This window comes from Oratosquilla oratoria, chromosome 5 (assembly GCF_046742065.1).
Source record: "Oratosquilla oratoria isolate Oo_2021 chromosome 5, ASM4674206v1, whole genome shotgun sequence".
Taxonomy (NCBI): Eukaryota; Metazoa; Arthropoda; class Malacostraca; order Stomatopoda; family Squillidae; genus Oratosquilla; species Oratosquilla oratoria.
In genome coordinates this window covers 42,438,833-42,461,087 of record NC_134781.1, presented here as the reverse complement: position 1 = coordinate 42,461,087, position 22,255 = coordinate 42,438,833, and the positions used below count along the sequence as shown (strand labels likewise).

The following is a 22,255-nucleotide window of genomic DNA, read 5'->3' as shown; positions in this document are numbered from 1 at the left end:
ATATATATATATATATATATATATATATCAACTACACATAACATATACATGTTACTAAAACAATTTAGTATGCAATAATACTCTTTCCAATAGAGTAAGTATACATAAGTTCACCAGAGAAATTGAACAACTTTTATGACACATTCACCTATAAGCACTTCCCTCGGTACCTTAAGTCATGTAAGATTATAAAAGAAAAACTGCAGGTTATGTGGAGGGCAAACCTGAAGGTGTGGGCCACCAGGCAATTCTTTGTGGAGTGGGTAAAACTGATCTTTGGTTCTTCTGTTATGAAGTATCTCTTGGAAAATAACCTACCTGTGCAAGCCCTTCTTGTCCTCAACAATGCTCCTGCTCACCCACTGAACCTGGAAGACAACATCCTCGAGGAGTTCAAGTTTATTAAGGTTCTCTACCTTCCACCCAACACCACCCCTATCCTGCAGCCCATGGACTAGCAGGTGATTTCTAATTTCAAAAAGTTCTACACCAGCCACCTGTTTTAATGTCATGGAGAACACAAACCCCACCCTTTGAGAGTTCTGGAAGGTCCACTTCAACATCATGATATGCCTCAAAATTATTGATATGGCCTGGCAGTGTTACAATGAGAACCTTGACCTCTGTATGGAAGAAGCTGTGGCCTGAGGTTGTGACTGAATGGGACTTTGAAGGAGTCTAACCTGGACCCAAAGTGCCAGTGGAGGAGATTGTGTCCCTCAGAAAGATCTTGGGTCTGGAGGTGGATGAAAGAGGCATGAATGAACTCATTGAGGAGCACTCCGAGAAACTGACAACGGAGGAGTTAAAGGAGCTACAAGAGCAACGCCATACAAAAGTTTTGAGTGAAATTAATTCAGAGGAGGAGCCACAGGAGAAGAATGTTATCTCTATAAGTGAGATAGAGGAAATGTTGGGAATATGGGAGAAACTTTCACAGTTCATTGAAAGGAAGCACCCAGAAAAAGTTGCAACCAGTTGCATCGGAGCTATTTAATGTCACTTGCCTAACTCATTTCAGAAACATTCTGGAAAGGAGAAAATAAACTTCCTTGGACAGTTTTTTCTTAAAATGGCTTGCAGGTGTAAATGAGGAAAGGGTGGCAAAAAAGGCAAAAACCAGTGAAGAAAATAAAGTTAAGTAAAATAAAGAAAAATACTGTAATGTAGCAATTAAGTTCAGGGATAAAGTGTAGCACTAAGTGTAGTAAGTAAACGAAAGTGACCGAAAGAGCATGAAACAAAATGCCTCTAACCTCCTCCACCCTCCACCTTTGCCAGTATGTATCTAATGTTAGGTCAAGTTGTCTGATATCCAAGATAATACACCTTATAAAACCAGTTTATTTTTTTACATTGTCTTTTTTACAAATTCCACAATTGCACACACCTCCTTTTCTACTGCAGAGTGTTTGCATTTAGTAGGTATGAGAATGCAAGAGAAAAAGGCAACTGGATGGCCTGCCTGATTCAGAGTAGTACCAATGGCTGTATCGGATGCAACAGATTCAACTACCAAAGGAATAGTTTCATCAATTGAGTGTATAATAACAGCATTCCTAACCTCTTCTTTGGGATCATCAATGGCTTTCAGGGCCTCTAGACCCTGAGGAAAAGTGTCAGTGGTAATAAGAGGTCTGATCTTGTCAGAGAATTGGGGAAACCCACTGTGAATAATAGAAAAACATACCAATAACACGACATAAGGAAGAACAATCTTTAGGGATTGGTAATTCTTTTAATGGATGTAAATGTTCAGAATCTGGTTTGAGAGAGGCATGGGTTATTGTGTAACCAAGAAAATCTATAGATTTTGTAGAAATGGTAGGTTTAGTCTCATTGAAGGTAAGGTTGTGGAACCAGGCAGCTTCTTGAAACTTCACCAAGTTCTCTTCATGTTCCAGCTAGGTCTTCCCTGCCACAACTATATTGTCCACATAACCATAAGTTTCATGTAGATTGTGTTGCTTGATGATGTTGTCAGTAGTCCTCTGGAAGCAAGTGATACCATTTGTAACTCTGAATGGTACTCTGTGGAACGGGTATAGCTTGCCATTCACTTCAAAAGCAGTATATGGTTTTTCCTCTTCCTGTATAGGTATTTGGTGATAAGCACTTTTCTGGTCCAGTGAACTATAGTACTTGTAATGAGACAGTTCTGTGACAAGGTTGTCTATTCTTGGTAGAGGATATGCACAGTCAACAACCAATCTCTTTTGGTGGTGTTCATTCGACATAATAAGTACTTGTGCCCTCCATGGAGATGTACTCTCCTTAATAACACCATCATGTAGCATCTTGGTAATTTCAGACTTTATGAACTTACCATCATCCCCAAACCTCTGAGATTTTGTTGCAATGGGTTTACAATGAGGAGCAATACTTGAAAAAGACAAGGTGTATCCATCAAAGCAGACAGTATGCTGCAAGTGGCAGGGTTGGAGATCTTTAGATCTTTCTTGGATCTGCCAAAGTCCACAGTAACACTAGAGTGCTGGCTCATGAAGTCTTGACCAAGTCTGGCAGCACAGAAAGCCTTGTATTATAGTAGCACTCGCCTTTCAAATTGATGTCAACCAAGCAGCATCCCTTCACAGGAGATGTGAGTGACAAAGAGGCCATAGATATGCTTCCAGTCACTGGGACAACCTTCAACTTGTGCTTCTTGGCATAACTATGTGAGATGAAAGATTCAGAGCTCCCTGTGTCAATAAGAGCAATTGCTTCATTATTACCAACCAAAACATACACAGTTGCTCATCGTAGTAGTCCCAGGGAAGAAGCAGAGATGACTGCCAGTGTAGAAGACTGAGTGGATGCAGAAGTACAAAATGTAGTAGACCGACACACTTCAGCAAAATGTCCCTGCTTATTATATTTATGACAAGTGACATTTCTTGCAGGACACTGTCCATGATTATGATGGGGACCACCACAGAAATAGCATCAGGACTTTGAATTGGTAGTAGCACAGGTCCTTTCAGCAGAATAGGCAGTTTCAGATGTTACAGCAGCACAAGTCCCATAATTGGTGCGAACAGGCTCGAATGTCGTAGCAGCACTTACACCAGAGACAGTAAAACGAGAAAAAGACTTCGAGGTCCTCTGAGCAACATCAAGTGTCCTGGCTTGATCAACAGCTATACTTAGGTCCATTTTTTTTCAAGCAGTTGTTGCCTGATTGTATGAGAGAGCAAACCATTGATGAAAGAATCACATATGTAGTCATCCTGATTCTGTGAAGCAGTAACAGCCTTAAAGTTACAATTCTTGCTGAGCAGCTGAAGCTCTTGTAGATACTTATCCATTGTCTCCCCTTCATGCTGTTTATGAGTAGCTAATAAGTGTCTTGCGAACACTTCATTTTTAGGCTTGACATAGAGGTCTTTGAGAAGATCTACAGCTGATTCATAGGTAGTACACTCTGTAATGTAACCATATATGGTTGGAGAGATAGAATTTATTAGTGTATCCAGTTTGCTAGGATTAAGGTTTGTGATGGATTCCAGGAATGCAGAGAAAATACAATTCCAGTGACTCCATTCTCATGCAGCAGTAGGCGAGTTGGGAGATACATTCAGGCATTCAGGCCTCAGGAACTTCTCCATCTTCAGATCAGATGCAGCCTAATTCGGCCAAATAAACTGTGGTATTTTCACAGAATACTCAGAACCTCTCTTTAGGCTTTATTTGACTGAATTACATCAAAACAGTCTAAAAACAACACAAAAAAGCAGTACTATATAAGAAATTATACCCATTTCAACGAGGGTAAGTACAATTAGTTTTATAAGGCCTGGATCAACACACAGGCATTACTAGCTATTATTGCTTATTTATGTACATGATTATCTGCTTTAGGTAATGCTAGCTTTTAATTTGTTAGGTTCTTCTGGTTTACATTGATTAAGAAGAGGGCTGTTGGTAACCAAGTATCTAAATGCTGGTAGAAAACCTTAGTGACTGAAGAGATCATCTTATGATTGTTGTATAAAGGTTATGATGATAATTGTAGCTGAAAATATTGAAATATTGAAGTCACAGCTGTCAATGTCAAGAGAATACTGATATTTGTAGACAATACATTGCAAGAGTCACAACAATGAGATGTGATACTTCTTTCCACATACAGGTGGTGTCATAGCCCTGTATGGTTACCAATTTCCCATGCCAATTTGGGAAAACAAGACAGAGAAACTAACCAAGCTATTCACTGATGTAAGTACAATATATTTGTATCATATCTGTCTATGATTGTATTTGTGCATACATACATATATATATATATATATATATATATATATATATATATATATATATATATATATATATATATATATATACTGCTCTCATCCAGGTGCCTCCCCAGCTATTGCTTCTTTCAGTGCTAATTGTACATACTATTTTGCCTCCTAAGTAAATCTATTTCATATTTTCTATGGTGTGTGAATTATATTCTACTATTACTTCAAACCTGATCTTCTCTTTCTCTTTTACTTTTGGTAAGTTGTACCTTGATAGTCTGCACGGATATATTAAGAAGGAGAGCTTGGATGTTTACTACAGTAACTACAGAAATCTTCGGTTCAGAATTCCTTTTGAAGATTATGTTCAAATAAGGTGAGATGTAGCTATTTATAAGGATTGTCCTTAGCTAAGGCTGTTTTGATCTATTTTATACTTTGCATTGATATTGCACAACTAATACATATCTATCTATATACCAAGAGCTTTTTCCCACTTATAAGGGAAGTAGCTAAGTCAGAGGCATGTACCTATTCCCACCCATTTCACTCGCATCACCCTTTCCATCCCTCCCATTTGTCTCCTCATGGATTATGGGTCATCCCTCCATCCATGAAATGCCCTAGGTCAAATGCAAAGCAGCAAGACATAGTATATACACAGCAAGGCTGCTTTACTTAATTGGCAACCCCCCCTTCCATCCACTCATGCAGAAAAAAAAGACAGGGTGAAATCCCTTGAGGATGTGTCAAAATATCATTCACACAAAAGGCATTCGATAAGGTACCTCAAAAGGCATTCGATAAGGTACCTCAAAAGGCATTCGATAAGGTACCTCATAGGAAACTAATAAATTAGATAGAGTCAAAAGGTGGCATCAGAGGAAAATTATTGGAATGGATGAAAGACTTTCTGATTGGGAGGAAAATGAGAGTTGTAATTAGAGAAAAATTCTCCAACTGGGAAGAAGTAAAAAGTGGGATTCCGCAAGGATCAGTACTGGCACCGATCATGTTCGCTGTATACGTTAATGACATGAATGAAGGCGTGGAGTGCTATATAATTTTTTTTGCAGATGATGCAAAATTACTTAAGAAGGTAAAAACGGAAGAGGACTGCAACTCATTGCAACAAGATCTGGACACAATATGGAATTGGACTCAAAAATGGGAAGTAAAATTCAATATTAAGAAATGCAGCATAATGGAATTTGGAAAGAGTAAAAATAGAATATCAAAAGATTACAGAATTGGGGAAGAAAAAATAAATAAAACAAACTATGAAAAAGATCTTGGAGTGATGATTGGAAAGGACATGAAACCAGATAAGCATATAAACAAGATGTTCGGAGAAACCTACAACTTATTGAGAGCAATCAAAGTGGCATTTACCTATATGGACGAAGAAATGATAAGGAAAATACTTACTACACTAATAAGACCAAAACTCGAGTATGCAGCATCACTTTGGACACCCAGTACCAAAAAGAATATTAAGAAACTAGAAAGATTACAAAGAGCGACAACAAAACTAGCACCGACACTCGCCGAACTAACATACGAGCAAAGACTATCCAAATTGAACCTACCAACTCTGGAACAAAGAAGAGAAAGAGGAGGTTTGCTAACTATCTACAGAATAATGAAAGGAATGGGAAAACGGTAAAACAAGAGGGCACGGAAAAAAATTGAAAAAGGATAGTTATAGAAAAAACTTGAAAAGGAACAGTTTCCCACACAGAGCGATAAATACATGGAACAAATTAGACAACAAAACAGTATGTGCTAACACTATACAAGATTTTAAGATAAAACTTGATGCGGAGAGATACAAAGACGGGTCACCACGAGCATAGCTCCCCTCCCGTATATTACAACTAGGTAAATACAACTAGGTAAATACACAGACACACACTTTCGTCGGATGGACGGCGAGAATTGGAGTTCAGAAGAAAAAGCGAAATGTATGTGGATCTCAACATCAAGGAAGTACCTTATTGTATTTATAGGGAAGGGGAAAGCTCGTGGTGTAGTGGGAAGGTGATAAAAAAGGAGAAGGGGAGGAAATACTGAGGGAAATGGAAGGAAATGAGGAAGGGGAGGACTTGGTCCAGGAGGCCAGGCGTCTTGTAAGCAAGAGAAGGACCGAGGATGATTTTCTGGATGAAGGGACTAACAAAAATGTAAAGATTAGAAATATAGATAAGAGCAGCACAATGGAAAGTGAAGATAATAATTTCCAGGGATTTAATGAGGGGGGGGGGATACCAACCTCCCCCAATTAGCAAGACTAGAGGAAAAACTTGAAAAAATGACCGAACATTGGGAAAGTAGGTTCAGTAACATAGCAAAGATTGCCAAGAGAGTTGAAAAATTGGAAGAACTAGAGAAGGTAAACAAAAATTTAACTAATGAAATAGAAGAATTAAAAAGACAGTTAAAAGAAGTAAAAGAAGAGAATGAAGAATTAAAGAGGAATAATAAAGACAACAAAAAGGCCATAGCAAAAGAAGCACAGGGTTGGAAAAAAGCCAGGAAAACAGTAAAGTTGCATTTACTGACATAATTAAACAGCAAATGAAAGAACAAACTGAAGACTCAGTTATCAAAGTGATGAGACAGAAGGAGAATATTGTAAGAGACTTAGCAGATAAAAAGAAATGTATATTCATATTAGGAATGGAAGAGAAACATAACCTAGATAGAACTTCAAGAATCAATGAGGAAAAAGAAAAAGTAAGCAGTTTACTAGAATTAGTTCAGGAAGATGAACCTGAAATCATGAAACAAACTGAAGAGATGTATAGACTCGGAAAGTATAGTACAGATAAGGCCAGACCAATTAAGATTAAATTCAGGTCACAAATGACGGCAGAGAATATCTTAGCAAAAACAGGGAAACTAGCAGCGAGTGAACAATATAAAAAGGTATGGATAAAAAGAGAAATGAATAAAGAGGAAAGAGAGGAGGAAAAAATGAAAAGACATGAAGCTAAGGAAAAAACAAGAAAAGACACAGTCAGAAAAAGAGAAGTTCTATTGGAGAGTAGTGAATATGAAAGTAAGGAAATACGACATACTAGAGAAAAACAAAAGGGAAACAGAGAATACAATGGAAGTGGCAGAAAACTAAAAGTGTGTTACACAAATATAGATGGATTAATAACAGGATTGAATGAGCTATGATTATCTGAAGGAAAACGAACTGGACATAATGGGAATTGTAGAAACGAAATTAAAAGGTCCACTACCACCCAACAATATAGGACATGATGCATATAATTATTGGATTAGAAATAGAGAGACAAAGCAAGGGGGTGGAGTTATGTTCCTGAATAAGAAGGATATAAATGTGAGGAGTGTCACATATGGAAAGAATACAGTAGAGATGATTATGATGGAAGTGAAAGACAGACATAAGAAGAGCAGAAAGTTTGTGATAAATTATGTGCCTCCAAAAACAGCCTTGTGGGAAGAGAGTGAACATAAAAGTATGTTAGAGGACACAAAGATAACATTAAATAAGATAATGGAAGATGGAGGAAGAATAGTTATGATGGGCTACTTTAATTGCAAAGAAGTCTGCTGGGAAGAGATGACAGTAAAGGGTGGAGACGGCTCATGGGGAAATGTTCTTCTCGAGATGATTATTGAACATACAATGACACAGTTGTTACGGGCGGGCTGGTTAGTGAAGAGACGTTACGTATAACGGATAAGTGCTTAAGAACCAGCTCACTTCTAGAAGCCACTGTAGGACTGAACTATCTGGTCAGGGCCTAGATAATTCGTAAGACTAGAAGTAAAGGTAACAAAGAAGATTCCAGGAAAGGAATATTAAACTAGCGATAAAACTAGTAAACGAAATTATTAATATGGAAAATATTTACAGGCAATCAACACAAAAGAGAATGGGCAGTAGGGTCAATGGGACCGTTACACGATTATAAGAATATGGAAATTATCGTTCAAATAAGAAACACAAGATACGTATACAATATGGTACTAAGTACAAAGAGATCAGGAACATGCATCAGAATAAGTAATAAGTACAAATATAAGTAAAGTAATGCAATGTATATCAGACACGTAATGTAGGCAAAAAGGGTGATCACTTCACACCAATCGTCTCATGAGTCTAAACTTCCAGTTTTTATCAAGAGATAAGATATGCGAGAAAATGACAAGGAGTAAGCGATTTCCACCGCTTATATACCATTGGACCGGAAGCGGGATACTTCCGGGTGAGTGTGCGGGAGAGTGAAAGAGGGGGAGGAGGGTAAGTTAACACGCGTCAACATGGGTAGTTTTAAGACCCTCGACTCGCTTGAACAATCTACTTATTTAGTAACTGTCAAATCTGTGCGCTCCGAACTATTCAGGATTTCGCTTGTCTGTTTGTTCTACAAGAGTGCGCACCTCTCTCCGCACGTAGGCAAGATTACATATAATGGACGGGCGTTACTGCTTAACATTGTTACAATACATACATAGACAAGAAATATGAACATAGTTATGTAATACAAAGGAACACAATTCTATAACATAATTACACATATGACGTAATATCTAATATTACGTTACACCTCCACCGTTTGGGAAAGCTTTTCACTTTCTGTTGAAAAGCTATGTTCTAGAAAGGACGTCGGCTAAAACATTAAAGACGCCTTTTATATGATGAATTGTTAGATTAAAGGGTTGGAGAAATAAACTCCAACGTGTAAGTCTCGGATTCTTGTTTTTCATAGTCTGTAGGAACTTTAAGGGGTTGTGATCTGAATATACTTGAATGATAGTTGAGGAACCCAGGTAGACTTCGAAGTGGATAAGGGCCTGGACCAAAGCGAGCGTCTCCTTCTCAATTGTTGAGTAGTTCTTCTGCGCAGGGGACAGCTTCTTGCTGTAGTAGGCGATAGCGTGAAGAACTTCATTGTGTTCTTGCAAGAGGGCGGCACCGATACCGGTGTCGCTGGCGTCGACTTGCAGAAGAAAGGGTCGTTGGAAATCGGGTGCCCTTAGAACTGGTGCGTTAGTGAGAAGGGACTTCAGGTTTTTGAAGGCCGTCTCACAGGTAGGTGTCCACACGAAGTCGTGGTCTTTTCTCAACAGGTCAGTCAATGGTTCTGCTACATCTTGTTTCTCAGATAAGTGTCCTACTTTTATCTGAAGATTTTGTAGTATCTGAGAGTTTTCCAAGGGAATCTCAGGAGGATTAGGCAGGTTATCAGGAGGCTCTTCCGATTCTATTGTGGTAGAGCTGCAAGCTGGAATTGGATCTCTGGAATGATAAGGTTTTAAGGTATTTATGTGACAGAGACGGGAACTCTTTCTTCTGTCTGGAGTTTTGATTATGTAGTTGAGATCACTGGCTCTGGACAAGACTTCATAGGGTCCTTTGTATTTAGCCTGCAATGGATCTCCTGGTATGGGAAGATAAAGTAACACTTGATCTCCTGGAGAGAAAGTTCTAAGTTTAGAATTTTTATCATACCGACCTTTCATTTCTTGTTGAGCATTCGCCAAGTTCTCTCTTGCCAACTTCCAAGCTTCTAACAACTTCTCGGTGACCTGGGACACGTATTTCAAAGAAGGAACAGGTGGTTCTTCTTTCATCCATTGTTCATGAAGTATCTTTAGGGGACCACGGACTTCATGACCGAAGACTAATTCTGACGGGCTGAATCCAAGGCTTTCTTGAATTGTTGTTCGGGTGGCGAACAACAAAAAGGGGAGTCCGTCTTCCCAATTTCGAGTGTTCTCAGCACAGAAGATTCTTAACATTGTCTTGAGCGTTTGGTGAAAGCGCTCTAGAGCACCTTGTGATTGAGGATGATAGGCGGAGGAAGTTACATGATTTATACCTAGTGTTACAAGAGTTTCTCTAAACTTGTTGGAAAGAAAATTACTTCCTTGATCACTTTGAATGTTCTTAGGAAATCCTACCATAGTGAAATATTTCAACATTTCTCTGATTATGTTTTGAGCTTTAATATTTTTCAAAGGAATTGCTTCTGGAAAACGAGTGCTCATACACATGATTGTGAGAATGTACTGATTTCCTTTACTTGAAGGAGGTAAAGGTCCTACACAGTCAATAAGAACTTTTTTAAATGGCTCTTCCATTACAGGAATGGGATGGAGTGGAGCTTCTACAATTTTCTGGTTGGGCTTACCTACAAGTTGACATGTATGACATGTTTTACAATATTGGGCAACATCTTTGACAACCGTGGGCCAATGGAAATGTTGGGTTATGTTGAACAAGGTCTTTCTTACCCCTAAGTGACCTGCTAAGGGAGTATCATGAGCCAATCTTAGAACATTATTCCTGAAACCAAGAGGGAGGACTATTTGATTCCTTACTTGCCATGGCTGGTCAGCGGTTGCGGTGGATGCTCTCCATTTTCGCATTAGGACTCCGTTTTCTATATAGAAACCTTGTGACATATTTTCAACTTCTTCTGGAGATGAAACAATCTCGTACAAATTTTTAAGAGAATGATCTGACTTCTGTTCTTTGATTAATTCTGCTCTGGATAGAGAAACTGGTGAAGAAGAAGATGGGTCAGTTTGGGAGAATAGGGATTCTAAATTATAGGTCTCCTCTTCAGATTTCTTGTACTGAGATCTGGTTACAGCACAAGCGGGAAACAACTGTAAGTTATCTGAAGGTTCTACTGAGGTCTTAGGGTTATTTGTTATTAAGGGAGAAATGACTTTGCTTCCAGCGATGTCATTGGCTAACAATAAGGATATTCCTACTATGGGAAGAGAGTCTACTACTGCTACTTTAACCATTCCGGTTGTTAAATCAGACCGCAAGAAAACATTATGTAATGGACATTTTACAATTCCTCCAACTCCTTCTATCAATATATCATAACCTGTATATGACTCACCCAGATTCTGCAAGACAGAATTTAAAATCAGACTTTGCTTTGCTCCTGTGTCTCGGAGTATGGAAATAGGATATTGTTGTGAACTACTACTATGAGATATAGTTCCTGAAGATACAAATGGTTTGAAACAAGGATCATGATCTGATGAGGGGGGTTCTACATTACTTGACAATACCGGCTTCTTTGGTAGTGTATCCTGAATAGAGGATTTTGAATCATCTGATTTTATATTACTTACAAGAGTTGGTGTCTTATTGGAGAATGAGGGTGTCAGTCTCTTTCTGCAATTAGAAATGTGATGGCCAACCTGTTTACAATATGAACAAGTTACAGGGGGATTAGTCTTAAACCTTTCCATTCTTTGCCAAGGTTGGTTTGGAGGATATTGATTGAAATCAGACCTGTAACTGAAATGTGATGGGCTAGACTGATTTTCAAAGTGTTTCTTTGGGGACCAAGGATCAGAGTATTTTGTTGAATCTGGAATATATGACTTTGACTTTTGGGATTCCATTTGTCTTGACTTAGGTTTATGATTTAGTGTGAACTCATCAGCCAATACAACAGCTTTAGTTAAAGTTTCGGGAACATGATCATCTATAAACATCCTAAGATCTGTCTCTAAGGTATTCTTAAACTGCTCCAATAAAATCAACTGTTTAAGTCTATCTAAGGTGTCCGTTTCACTAGCCAAACACCACCTATTGAATAACCTCTCTTGTGGAGCCGCATATTCTACGTATGTTAACTGAGGTGTCTTCCTATAATTACGGAATTTCTGTCTATAGGCCTCTGGTATTAGTTCATAAGCTTTTAAAATACAAGCTTTCATATTATCATACTCGCTTTCTGCTTCTGAAAGAGAAGTATAAATTTGCTGAGCTTTACCCTTAAATTGTGTTTGAATGATTAATGGCCAATTTTCTTTAGGGATTTGTAACTGTTGCGCCAATTTTTCCCACTGAAGAAAGAAAATTTCTGGCTCTCCTTCTGAAAATTTGGGTAAAAGTTTTACATACTTGGAAATATCTATATGACCTTCCTGAACTACGGGTCGTCTATCAACAATCCTAGCTTCTACTTCTGCCTTCTTTAATTCTAACTCTGCCAATTTGACTTTAGTTTCGTTCTCTCTTTCTATTTGTTTCACTTTAGCTTCCTCTTCTCTAGCTCTAAATTCTGCCTCAATTTGCATTTGTTTCAGTTTAGTTTCCTCCTCTTTAGCTACTTGTTTCGCTTTAGCTTCCTCTTCTCTAGCTCTAAATTCTGCCTCAATTTGCACTTGTTTCAGTTTAGTTTCCTCCTCTTTAGCTTTAAATTCTGCCTCAATTTGCATTTGTTTCAGTTTAGCTTCCTCCTCAATTTCTACTCTCCTGACCTTTAATTCAATCTCCTTAATCTTAAGTTCGGTTAGTCGTGCCTCTATTTCTAACCTATTTGAAGGAATTTGTATAGCTGTAATCTCTTCTGGAGATAAGATCTCATCTTCGATCAGATTTTCAACGAGTTCCTGAAGTAATTTTTTCTTTCGCAAACTTGTATCAATGTCTACTCCAAAGTGCTTGCCTATTTCTATCAAAGTGTCTTTAGTTTGTTTCTTTAAGAAACTTACCTTGGGATTTTGAACGAATTCTTGAATTATATCATCCATCTCTAAAAGAATGTGTTAAATACCTGAGAAAATATCCTTGGCAAGGGTCGCCACTTTGTTACGGGCCGGCTGGTTAATGAAGAGACGTTACGTATAACGGATAAGTGCTTAAGAACCAGCTCACTTCTAGAAGCCACTGTAGGACTGAACTATCTGGTCAGGGCCTAGATAATTCGTAAGACTAGAAGTAAAGGTAACAAAGAAGATTCCAGGAAAGGAATATTAAACTAGCGATAAAACTAGTAAACGAAATTATTAATATGGAAAATATTTACAGGCAATCAACACAAAAGAGAATGGGCAGTAGGGTCAATGGGACCGTTACACGATTATAAGAATATGGAAATTATCGTTCAAATAAGAAACACAAGATACGTATACAATATGGTACTATCTAAGTACAAAGAGATCAGGAACATGCATCAGAATAAGTAATAAGTACAAATATAAGTAAAGTAATGCAATGTATATCAGACACGTAATGTAGGCAAAAAGGGTGATCACTTCACACCAATCGTCTCATGAGTCTAAACTTCCAGTTTTTATCAAGAGATAAGATATGCGAGAAAATGACAAGGAGTAAGCGATTTCCACCGCTTATATACCATTGGACCGGAAGCGGGATACTTCCGGGTGAGTGTGCGGGAGAGTGAAAGAGGGGGAGGAGGGTAAGTTAACACGCGTCAACATGGGTAGTTTTAAGACCCTCGACTCGCTTGAACAATCTACTTATTTAGTAACTGTCAAATCTGTGCGCTCCGAACTATTCAGGATTTCGCTTGTCTGTTTGTTCTACAAGAGTGCGCACCTCTCTCCGCACGTAGGCAAGATTACATATAGTGGACGGGCGTTACTGCTTAACATTGTTACAATACATACATAGACAAGAAATATGAACATAGTTATGTAATACAAAGGAACACAATTCTATAACATAATTACACATATGACGTAATATCTAATATTACGTTACACAGTGGATACAGGAGAACACTAGGTATATAAATGAAGAAGAACCATCGAGACTAGACATAATAATCACATCTGAACCTAGAATAGTGAAAAAGATTGAATATAAAACACCAATAAGTAAAAGTGACCACATATTGATTGAACTGGAACTAAATGAGGAAAAATACATGAAAAGAAATGAACAATATAGAAGAGGAAGAATGATGTATGAAAAAACAAACTTTGATAAAATAAGAGAATTCTTTCAAAAAGAAAACTGGGAAGGAATATACAAAGAAGAAACAACAGTGGAAGAGAAATGGAATATTTTGACAAAAATGTATAAAAAAGGAGTGGAAAAGTATGTCCCAAGACAAAAACAAGAAAAAGAATATGTAAAGTGCTGGTACAACAAAAGTTGTAGGGAGTTAAAAGACAAAAGAGACAAAGCTTGGACCAAATGGAAGAAAGACAAAAGACCTGAAAAATGGAAAATATATACTTGTTATAGAAATGAATATGTACAATGTGCAGAGAGGAGAAGAGAAAATATGAAAAAGATGTCAGAAAAATGGAAAGATCAACCAAAACTATTTTACAGATTTGTAAACAACAAACTGAAAAACAAACAAGATTTGGAGAAATTAAGACAGGGAGGAGTTGAATACACAGAGGAAATAGAAATGGCAGAAATTATGAACAAGCATTTTAAATCAGTGTTTACAAGGGAGAACATACAACCTGAAGAGATCAAATGGAAAAAGAAAGTCCCTACTATGAAAGAAATAGAAGTAACAAAGAATGAAATATTGAAACACTTGAGTAATCTTGATGTCAGAAAATTGCATGGACCAGATGAAATAGCAAACTGGATTTTGAAAGAATGCAGGAATGAACTGGCAGACAAAATACATAGCATAATAAACAGTTCCTTTGTAACCAACCCCCCTGGGGTTACAAATCACAATCTTCAGTTTCTTCACTTTACACAGTTCACGCACAGTTCTGTACACTATGATACACAGGGCACGTCAGACACCGATGGCTCTTGGACCTCTGCACTCCGTTTTTGTGGAAGTGCTGAGTCTGTAAAATTCTGAGGTGCTCTTTAGTCACCTTGAAAACAATTTTAATAGGAAAATCCGGTCCTTTACATGGTTGTTGTTAGTTCATAAATTATTTCCTATATCCCTTTTTATAGTGTATAATATATCCAGGGGGCAAGGGTTGATTACTACTGTGTTGTCGTGTGTTATTCGGAATTGGCGATTGACCGCATTTATGTGTGCATTCGTATGTCTGTGTGTGTATCTTGGTTCCGAGTGCTCGACAACTGTTTAGTCAGCTTTCCTGTCAGAGCGGATGTCTTGGCGACAGAATGTCTGGGTGATGATTGTGACACCGCTCACATGATTTATGGGAATGGTGATGTGGTTATAGTGATGTATACACCTTGAAAGAAGGAAAAGTTCCAGAAGATTGGAAAAAAGCAAATATAGTACCTATATATAAAGAGGGAAATAAAGAAGACCCTACCAACTATAGACCAGTCTCTCTAACAAGTACAATAGCAAAAATTTGTGAAAGAATTATCAAAAGTAGATGGGTAAAATATTTAGAAAAAAAAAACCCAATGTGCTAAAAATACAAGGCAATTTGGATTCAGACAAGGACGATCATGCGTCACCAATTTAATATGTTTCTATTCAAGGCTAATAGATATAATACAAGAAAGAGATGGATGGGCTGGTTGTGCATTTCTAGACCTAAAAAATGCTTTTGACAAAGTACCACATAAGAAGTTGCTTAAGAAATTAGAAACTGAAGGAGGAATACAGGGCAAACTGCTTAAATGAATGGAAGACTTTTTGCAAGGAAGAAAAATGAAGTAATAAGTGGTATTCCACAAGGAACAGTTCTGGCCCCAATAATGTTTGCTATATATATTAATTATATGGATGAAGAAATTGAAAGTTATATGAGCTTCTTTGCAGATGATGCAAAACTATTAAAAAAAGTGAACACGGAAGAAGATTGTGAGTCACTACAGAGTGATCTAAATAAAGTATGGGAATGGAGTAGGAAGTGGGAGATGAAGTTCAACACTAAAAAGTGTAGTATAATGGAATTTGGAAAAAGCAAAAACAGAATAACAGGGGCATATAAATTGGGAGAAGAAGGAATAAAAAAAGTAGAAAATGAGAAGGACCTGGGAGTCATTGTTATGAATAATATGTCACCTGAGAAACATATAAATAAGATTTTTGGAGAAACTTATCATTTAATAAGAACAATCAAAGTTGCATTTACATACCTGGATGAAGAAATGGTGAAGAAAATTCTAATCACTCTGATAAGACCAAGATTGGAATATGGAGCAATGATGTGGTCACCAAGTACAAAAAAATGTATAAAAAAAACTTGAAAGAATACAAAGAGCAATTACAAAACTGGCACCAACACTCTCAAAACTATCATATGAAGAGAGACTAGCAAAACTTGAGCTACAGACACTAGAGCAAAGAAGAGAGAGAGGAGATTTGATAGCTATTTACAGAATCATGAAAGGCATAGAAATTATTGATAGAGAGAATCTGATAAAATGGGATGATAGAAATACAAGAGGACACGGAAAGAAAATCAAGAAAGACAGATATAAAAGAGATGTGAAAAAGAACAGCTTTCCTCACAGAGTAATAGACAGTTGGAACAAGTTAGATGAGAAAGTGGTGTGTGTAAAAACAATACATGAATTTAAAAATAGTTTAGATAAAATGAGATATGAAGACGGGACCCTATGAGCATAGCTCCCCTTCCCGTAAAATACAACTAGGTAAATACAACTAGGTAAATACACACTTTTGTCGGATGGACGGCGAGAATTGGAGTTCAGAAGAAAAAGCGAAATATACGTGGACCTCAATGTCAAGGAAGTACCTTATTGTATTTATAGGGAAGGGGAAAGCTCATGGTGTAGTGGAAGGTGATAAAAAAGGAGAAGGGGAGGGATTACTGAGGGAAATGGAAGGAAATGAGGAAGGGGAGGACTTGGTCCAGGAGGCCAGGCGTCTTGTAAGCAAGAGAAGGACCGAGGATGATTTTCTGGATGAAGGGACTAACAAAAATGTAAAGATTAGAAATATAGATAAGAGCAGCACAATGGAAAGTGAAGATAATAATTTCCAGGGATTTAATGAGGGGGCGGGATACCAACCTCCCCCAATTAGCAAGACTAGAGGAAAAATTTGAAAAAATGACCGAACATTGGGAAAGTAGGTTCAGTAACATAGCAAAGATTGCCAAGAGAGTTGAAAAATTGGAAGAACTAGAGAAGGTAAACAAAAATTTAACTAATGAAATAGAAGAATTAAAAAGACAGTTAAAAGAAGTAAAAGAAGAGAATGAAGAATTAAAGAGGAATAATAAAGACAACAAAAAGGCCATAGCAAAAGAAGCACAGGGTTGGAAAAAAGCCAGGAAAACAGTAAAGTTGCATTTACTGACATAATTAAACAGCAAATGAAAGAACAAACTGAAGACTCAGTTATCAAAGTGATGAGACAGAAGGAGAATATAGTAAGAGACTTAGCAGATAAAAAGAAATGTATAATTATATTAGGAATGGAAGAGAAACATAACCTAGATAGAACTTCAAGAATCAATGAGGAAAAAGAAAAAGTAAGCAGTTTACTAGAATTAGTTCAGGAAGATGAACCTGAAATCATGAAACAAACTGAAGAGATGTATAGATTCGGAGAGTATAGTACAGATAAGACCAGACCAATTAAGATTAAATTCAGGTCACAAAAACAGGGAAACTAGCAGCAAGTGAACAATATAAAAAGGTATGGATAAAAAGAGAAATGAATAAAGAGGAAAGAGAGGAGGGAAAATGAAAAGACATGAAGCTAAGGAAAAAACAAGAAAAGACACAGTCAGAAAAAGAGAAATTCTATTGGAGAGTAGTGAATATGAAAGTAAGGAAATACGACATACTAGAGAAAAACAAAAGGGAAACAGAGAATACAATGGAAGTGGCAGAAAACTAAAAGTGTCTTACACAAATATAGATGGATTAATAACAGGATTGAATGAGCTGAATGATTATCTGAAGGAAAACGAACCGGACATAATGGGAATTGTAGAAACGAAATTAAAAGGTCCACTACCACCCAACAGTGTAGGACATGATACATATAATTATTGGATTAGAAACAGAGAGACAAAGCAAGGGGGTGGAGTTATGTTCCTGACTAAGAAGGATATAAACGTGAGGTGTGTCACATATGGAAAGAATACAGTAGAGATGATTATGATGGAAGTGGAAGACAGAGATGAGAAGAGCAGAAAGTTTGTGATAAATTATGTGCCTCCAAAAACAGCCTTGTGGGAAGAGAGTGAACATAAAAGTATGTTAGAAGACACAAGGATAACATTACATAAGATAATGGAAGATGGAGGAAGAATAGTTATGATGGGCTACTTTAATTGCAAAGAAGTCTGCTGGGAAGAGATGACAGTAAAGGGTGGAGACGGCTCATGGGGAAATGTTCTTCTCGAGATGATTATTGACCATACAATGACACAGTGGATACAGGAGAACACTAGGTATAGAAATGAAGAAGAACCATCGAGACTAGACATAATAATCACATCTGAACCTAGAATAGTGAAAAAGATTGAATATAAAACACCAATAAGTAAAAGTGACCACATATTGATTGAACTGGAACTAAATGGGGAAAAATACATGAAAAGAAATGAACAATATAGAAGAGGAAGAATGATGTATGAAAAAACAAACTTTGATAGAATAAGAGAATTCTTTCAAAAAGAAAACTGGGAAGGAATATACAAAGAAGAAACAACAGTGGAAGAGAAATGGAATATTTTGACAAAAAAATTATAAAAAAGGAGTGGAAAAGTATGTCCCAAGACAAAAACAAGAAAAAGAATATGTAAAGTGCTGGTACAACAAAAGTTGTAGGGAGTTAAAAGACAAAAGAGACAAAGCTTGGACCAAATGGAAGAAAGACATAAGACCTGAAAAATGGAAAATATATACTTAATACAGAAATGAATATGTACAAGTGTGCAGAGGGGAAAAGAGAAAATATGAAAAAGATGTCATAGAAAAATGTAAAGATCAACCAAAACTATTTTACAGATTTGTAAACAACAAACTGAAAAACAAACAAGATTTGGAGAAATTAAGGAGTTGAATACACAGAGGAAATAAAAATGGCAGAAATTATGAACAAGCATTTTAAATCAGTGTTTACAAGGGAGAACATACAACCTGAAGAGACCGAATGGAAAGAGAAAGTCCCTCCTATGAAAGAAATAGAAGTAACAAAGAATGAAATAATGAAACACTTGAGTAATCTTGATGTCAGAAAATTGCATGGACCAGATGAAATAGCAAACTGGATTTTGAAAGAATGCAGGAATGAACTGGCAGACAAAATACATAGCATAATAAACAGTTCCTTGAAAGAAGGAAAAGTTCCAGAAGATTAGAAAAATGCAAATATAGTACCTATATATAAAGGGGGAAATAAAGAAGACCCTACCAACTATAGACTAGTCTCTCTAACAAGTACAATAGCAAAAATTTGTGAAAGAATTATCAAAAGTAGATGGGTAAAATATTTAGAAATAAACAATGTGCTAAATCCAAGGCAATTTGGATTCAGACAAGGACGATCATGCTTCACAATTTAATATGTTTCTATTCAAGGCTAATAGATATAATACAAGAAAGAGATGGATGGGCTGGTTGTGCATTTCTAGACCTAAAAAATAGCTTTTGACAAAGTACCACATAAGAAGTTGCTTAAGAAATTAGAAACCGAAGGAGGAATACAGGGCAAACTGCTTAAATGAATGGAAGACTTTTTGCAAGAAAGAAAAATGAGAGTAGTGATAAGAGACAAACACTCAAATTGGGATGAAGTAATAAGTGGTTCCACAAGGAACAGTTTTGGCCTCAATAATATTTGCTATATATATTAATGATATGGATGAAGAAATTGAAAGTTATATGAGCTTCTTTTCAGATGATGCAAAACTATTAAAAAAAGTGAACACGGAAGAAGATTGTGAATCACTACAGAGTGATCTCAATAAAGTCTGGGAATGGAGTAGGAAGTGGGAGATGAAGTTCAACACTAAAAAGTGTAGTATAATGGAATTTTGAAAAAGCAAAAACAAAATAACAGGATCATATAAATTGGGAGAAGAAAGAATAAAAAAAGTAGAAAATGAGAAGGACCTGCGAGTCATTGTTATGAATAATATGTCACCTGAGAAACGTATAAATAAGATTTTTGGTGAAACTTATAATTTAATAAGAACAAAGTGGCATTTACATACCTGGATGAAGAAATGGTGATGAAAATACTAATCACTCTGATAAGACCAAGATTGGAATATGCAGCAACGGTGTGGTCACCAAGTACAAAAAAATGTATAAAAAAACTTGAAAGAATACAGAGCAATTACAAAATTGGCACCAACACTCTCAAAACTATCATATGAAGAGAGACTAGCAAAACTTGAGCTACAGACACTAGAGCAAAGAAAAGAGAGAGGAGATTTGATAGCTATTTGCAGAATCATGAAAGGCATAGAAATTATTGATAGAGAGGACCTAATAAAATGGGATGATAGAAATACAAGAGGACACGGAAAGAAAACCAAGAAAGACAGTTATAGAAGAGATCTGAAAAAGAATAGCTTTCCTCACAGAGTAATAGACAGTTGGAACAAGTTAGATGAGAAAGTAGTGTGTGCAAAAACAATACATGAATTTAAAAATAGTTTAGATAAAATGAGATATGAAGACGGGACACCACGAGCATAGCTCCCCTTTCCGTAAAATACAACTAGGTAGATACAACTAGGTAAATACATTAAAAAATTTCCTCTCTGTTTCTCTTAAATTTCAAATCTCTGCCCCATGCAATGTTATTGGTACAACCAAACACATTTAAAATTTTCCTCTCTGCTTCTCTTAAATTTCAAATCTTTGCCCTATACAATGTTGTTGGCACAACCACTCCTTCGTACAATCTCCTCTCTGCATCCATTCCCTGTTGCATATTTCTCATAACACATTTTAGTCCCCCAAGGCATTTACTTGCTTCTCTCAATCTACAATTTACCTCCACCTCCATTCCTCCCTTTCCTGCCACATGTGACCCCAAATAACTAAAACTATCCATTTCCTCCAACCTCTGTCCTTTTAGACTTATTTCCAACTCACTACTGTCCTCTACCCTTGTAAATCACATCACCTTGCTTTTACCCACATTTATCTTCAACTTTCTCCTTTCACATACCTTTTTAAATTCCACCACTAACTCCCTTAATCCTTCCTCTGACCCTGCCACAAGCTCAATGTCATCATCAAACAACATCTGGCTTACCTCCCACTTTTCTCCATTTTTTTTTTAACAATCTCCAGTCCCCTGCACACTACCCTCATCTTTACCTCTTGCACCCTGTCCATGTACACATTGAACAGCCATGGCAACATAATACAGGCTTGACACAGTCCCAGCTTTACCTCAGACCACATGCTTTCTTCATTTCCCATTCTAATATAAGCTTTACTACTTTCCAATCTCCTGCCCATTACCCACACCTTTACCTCTTGCACCCTGCCCATATACACATTGAACAGCCATGGCAACATGACACAGCCCTGATGCAGTCACTGTCTGATGTACGATGATGCATCACAATACTCTCATTATAAAATATAAAGTTACAGCTGTATTACTTGTTCGCTTTCACTCTGAATGTTGGGAACCATAGAAAATATGATCAGGCCAGTTCACAGAATAAGGGGGTAACTCAGCTACAACTACAAAATAAATATAATCAAGATGCCGGTGCTGGCATCTTCATATACCCACTTGCTCCTCATGATGCCTATGTAGGCATATTGTATCAAAGGGGTTAACAGCTTTACTCCTATTCCATATATCTGCAATACCTCCCACTATACCTTCCTGTTTACCCTGCCATAAGCCCTTTCCTAATCCATAAAGGCCCCAAAAAATCCTTACCTTTCCTCAAAGCTTTCTCACATATCTGCCTTATTGCAAAAATCTGATCCATGCAACCTATACCATTCCTAGACCCGCACTGGTCCTTACCAATTACTCCCTCTGTTCCTCTTCTAATCCTCTCAGTCAAAACCCTACCATAAGCCTTCCCAACTACACTCAACAAACTGATCCCTCTAAAAATACTATACTGTACTCATATTTGTCCTCTTTTCCCTTGTAAAGTGGAACTATATAGGCACTCCTCCACTCCTCTGGCACTCTACCCTCCCTTAGACACACATTAAACAATCTCACCAGCCAGTCTACTATTACTATTATAGTGTTTAGGAAAAAAAGTCAAGCATAAGTACACATGGGAGAGGGTGGTGGATGGAAGGGTGGTAGATAGGGCTTTAATGGACTATATAGTGGTACCCAGGAAAAGAGTAGGAA

General features: G+C 37.1%; 1 protein-coding gene across 2 annotated transcripts in view; it reads left to right on the top strand.

The window, feature by feature from the left end:
• Window positions 1–22,255, top strand: part of LOC143025492 (putative methyltransferase DDB_G0268948) — a 126,032-nt gene that overhangs the window by 41,295 nt on the left and 62,482 nt on the right. For both annotated transcript variants that reach the window (XM_076185234.1, XM_076185233.1), the window contains 2 exons: window positions 4,133–4,218; window positions 4,508–4,620. In XM_076185234.1, the coding sequence (XP_076041349.1) occupies window positions 4,133–4,218; window positions 4,508–4,620 (199 nt within the window). The remainder of the gene's footprint in view (window positions 1–4,132; window positions 4,219–4,507; window positions 4,621–22,255) is intronic.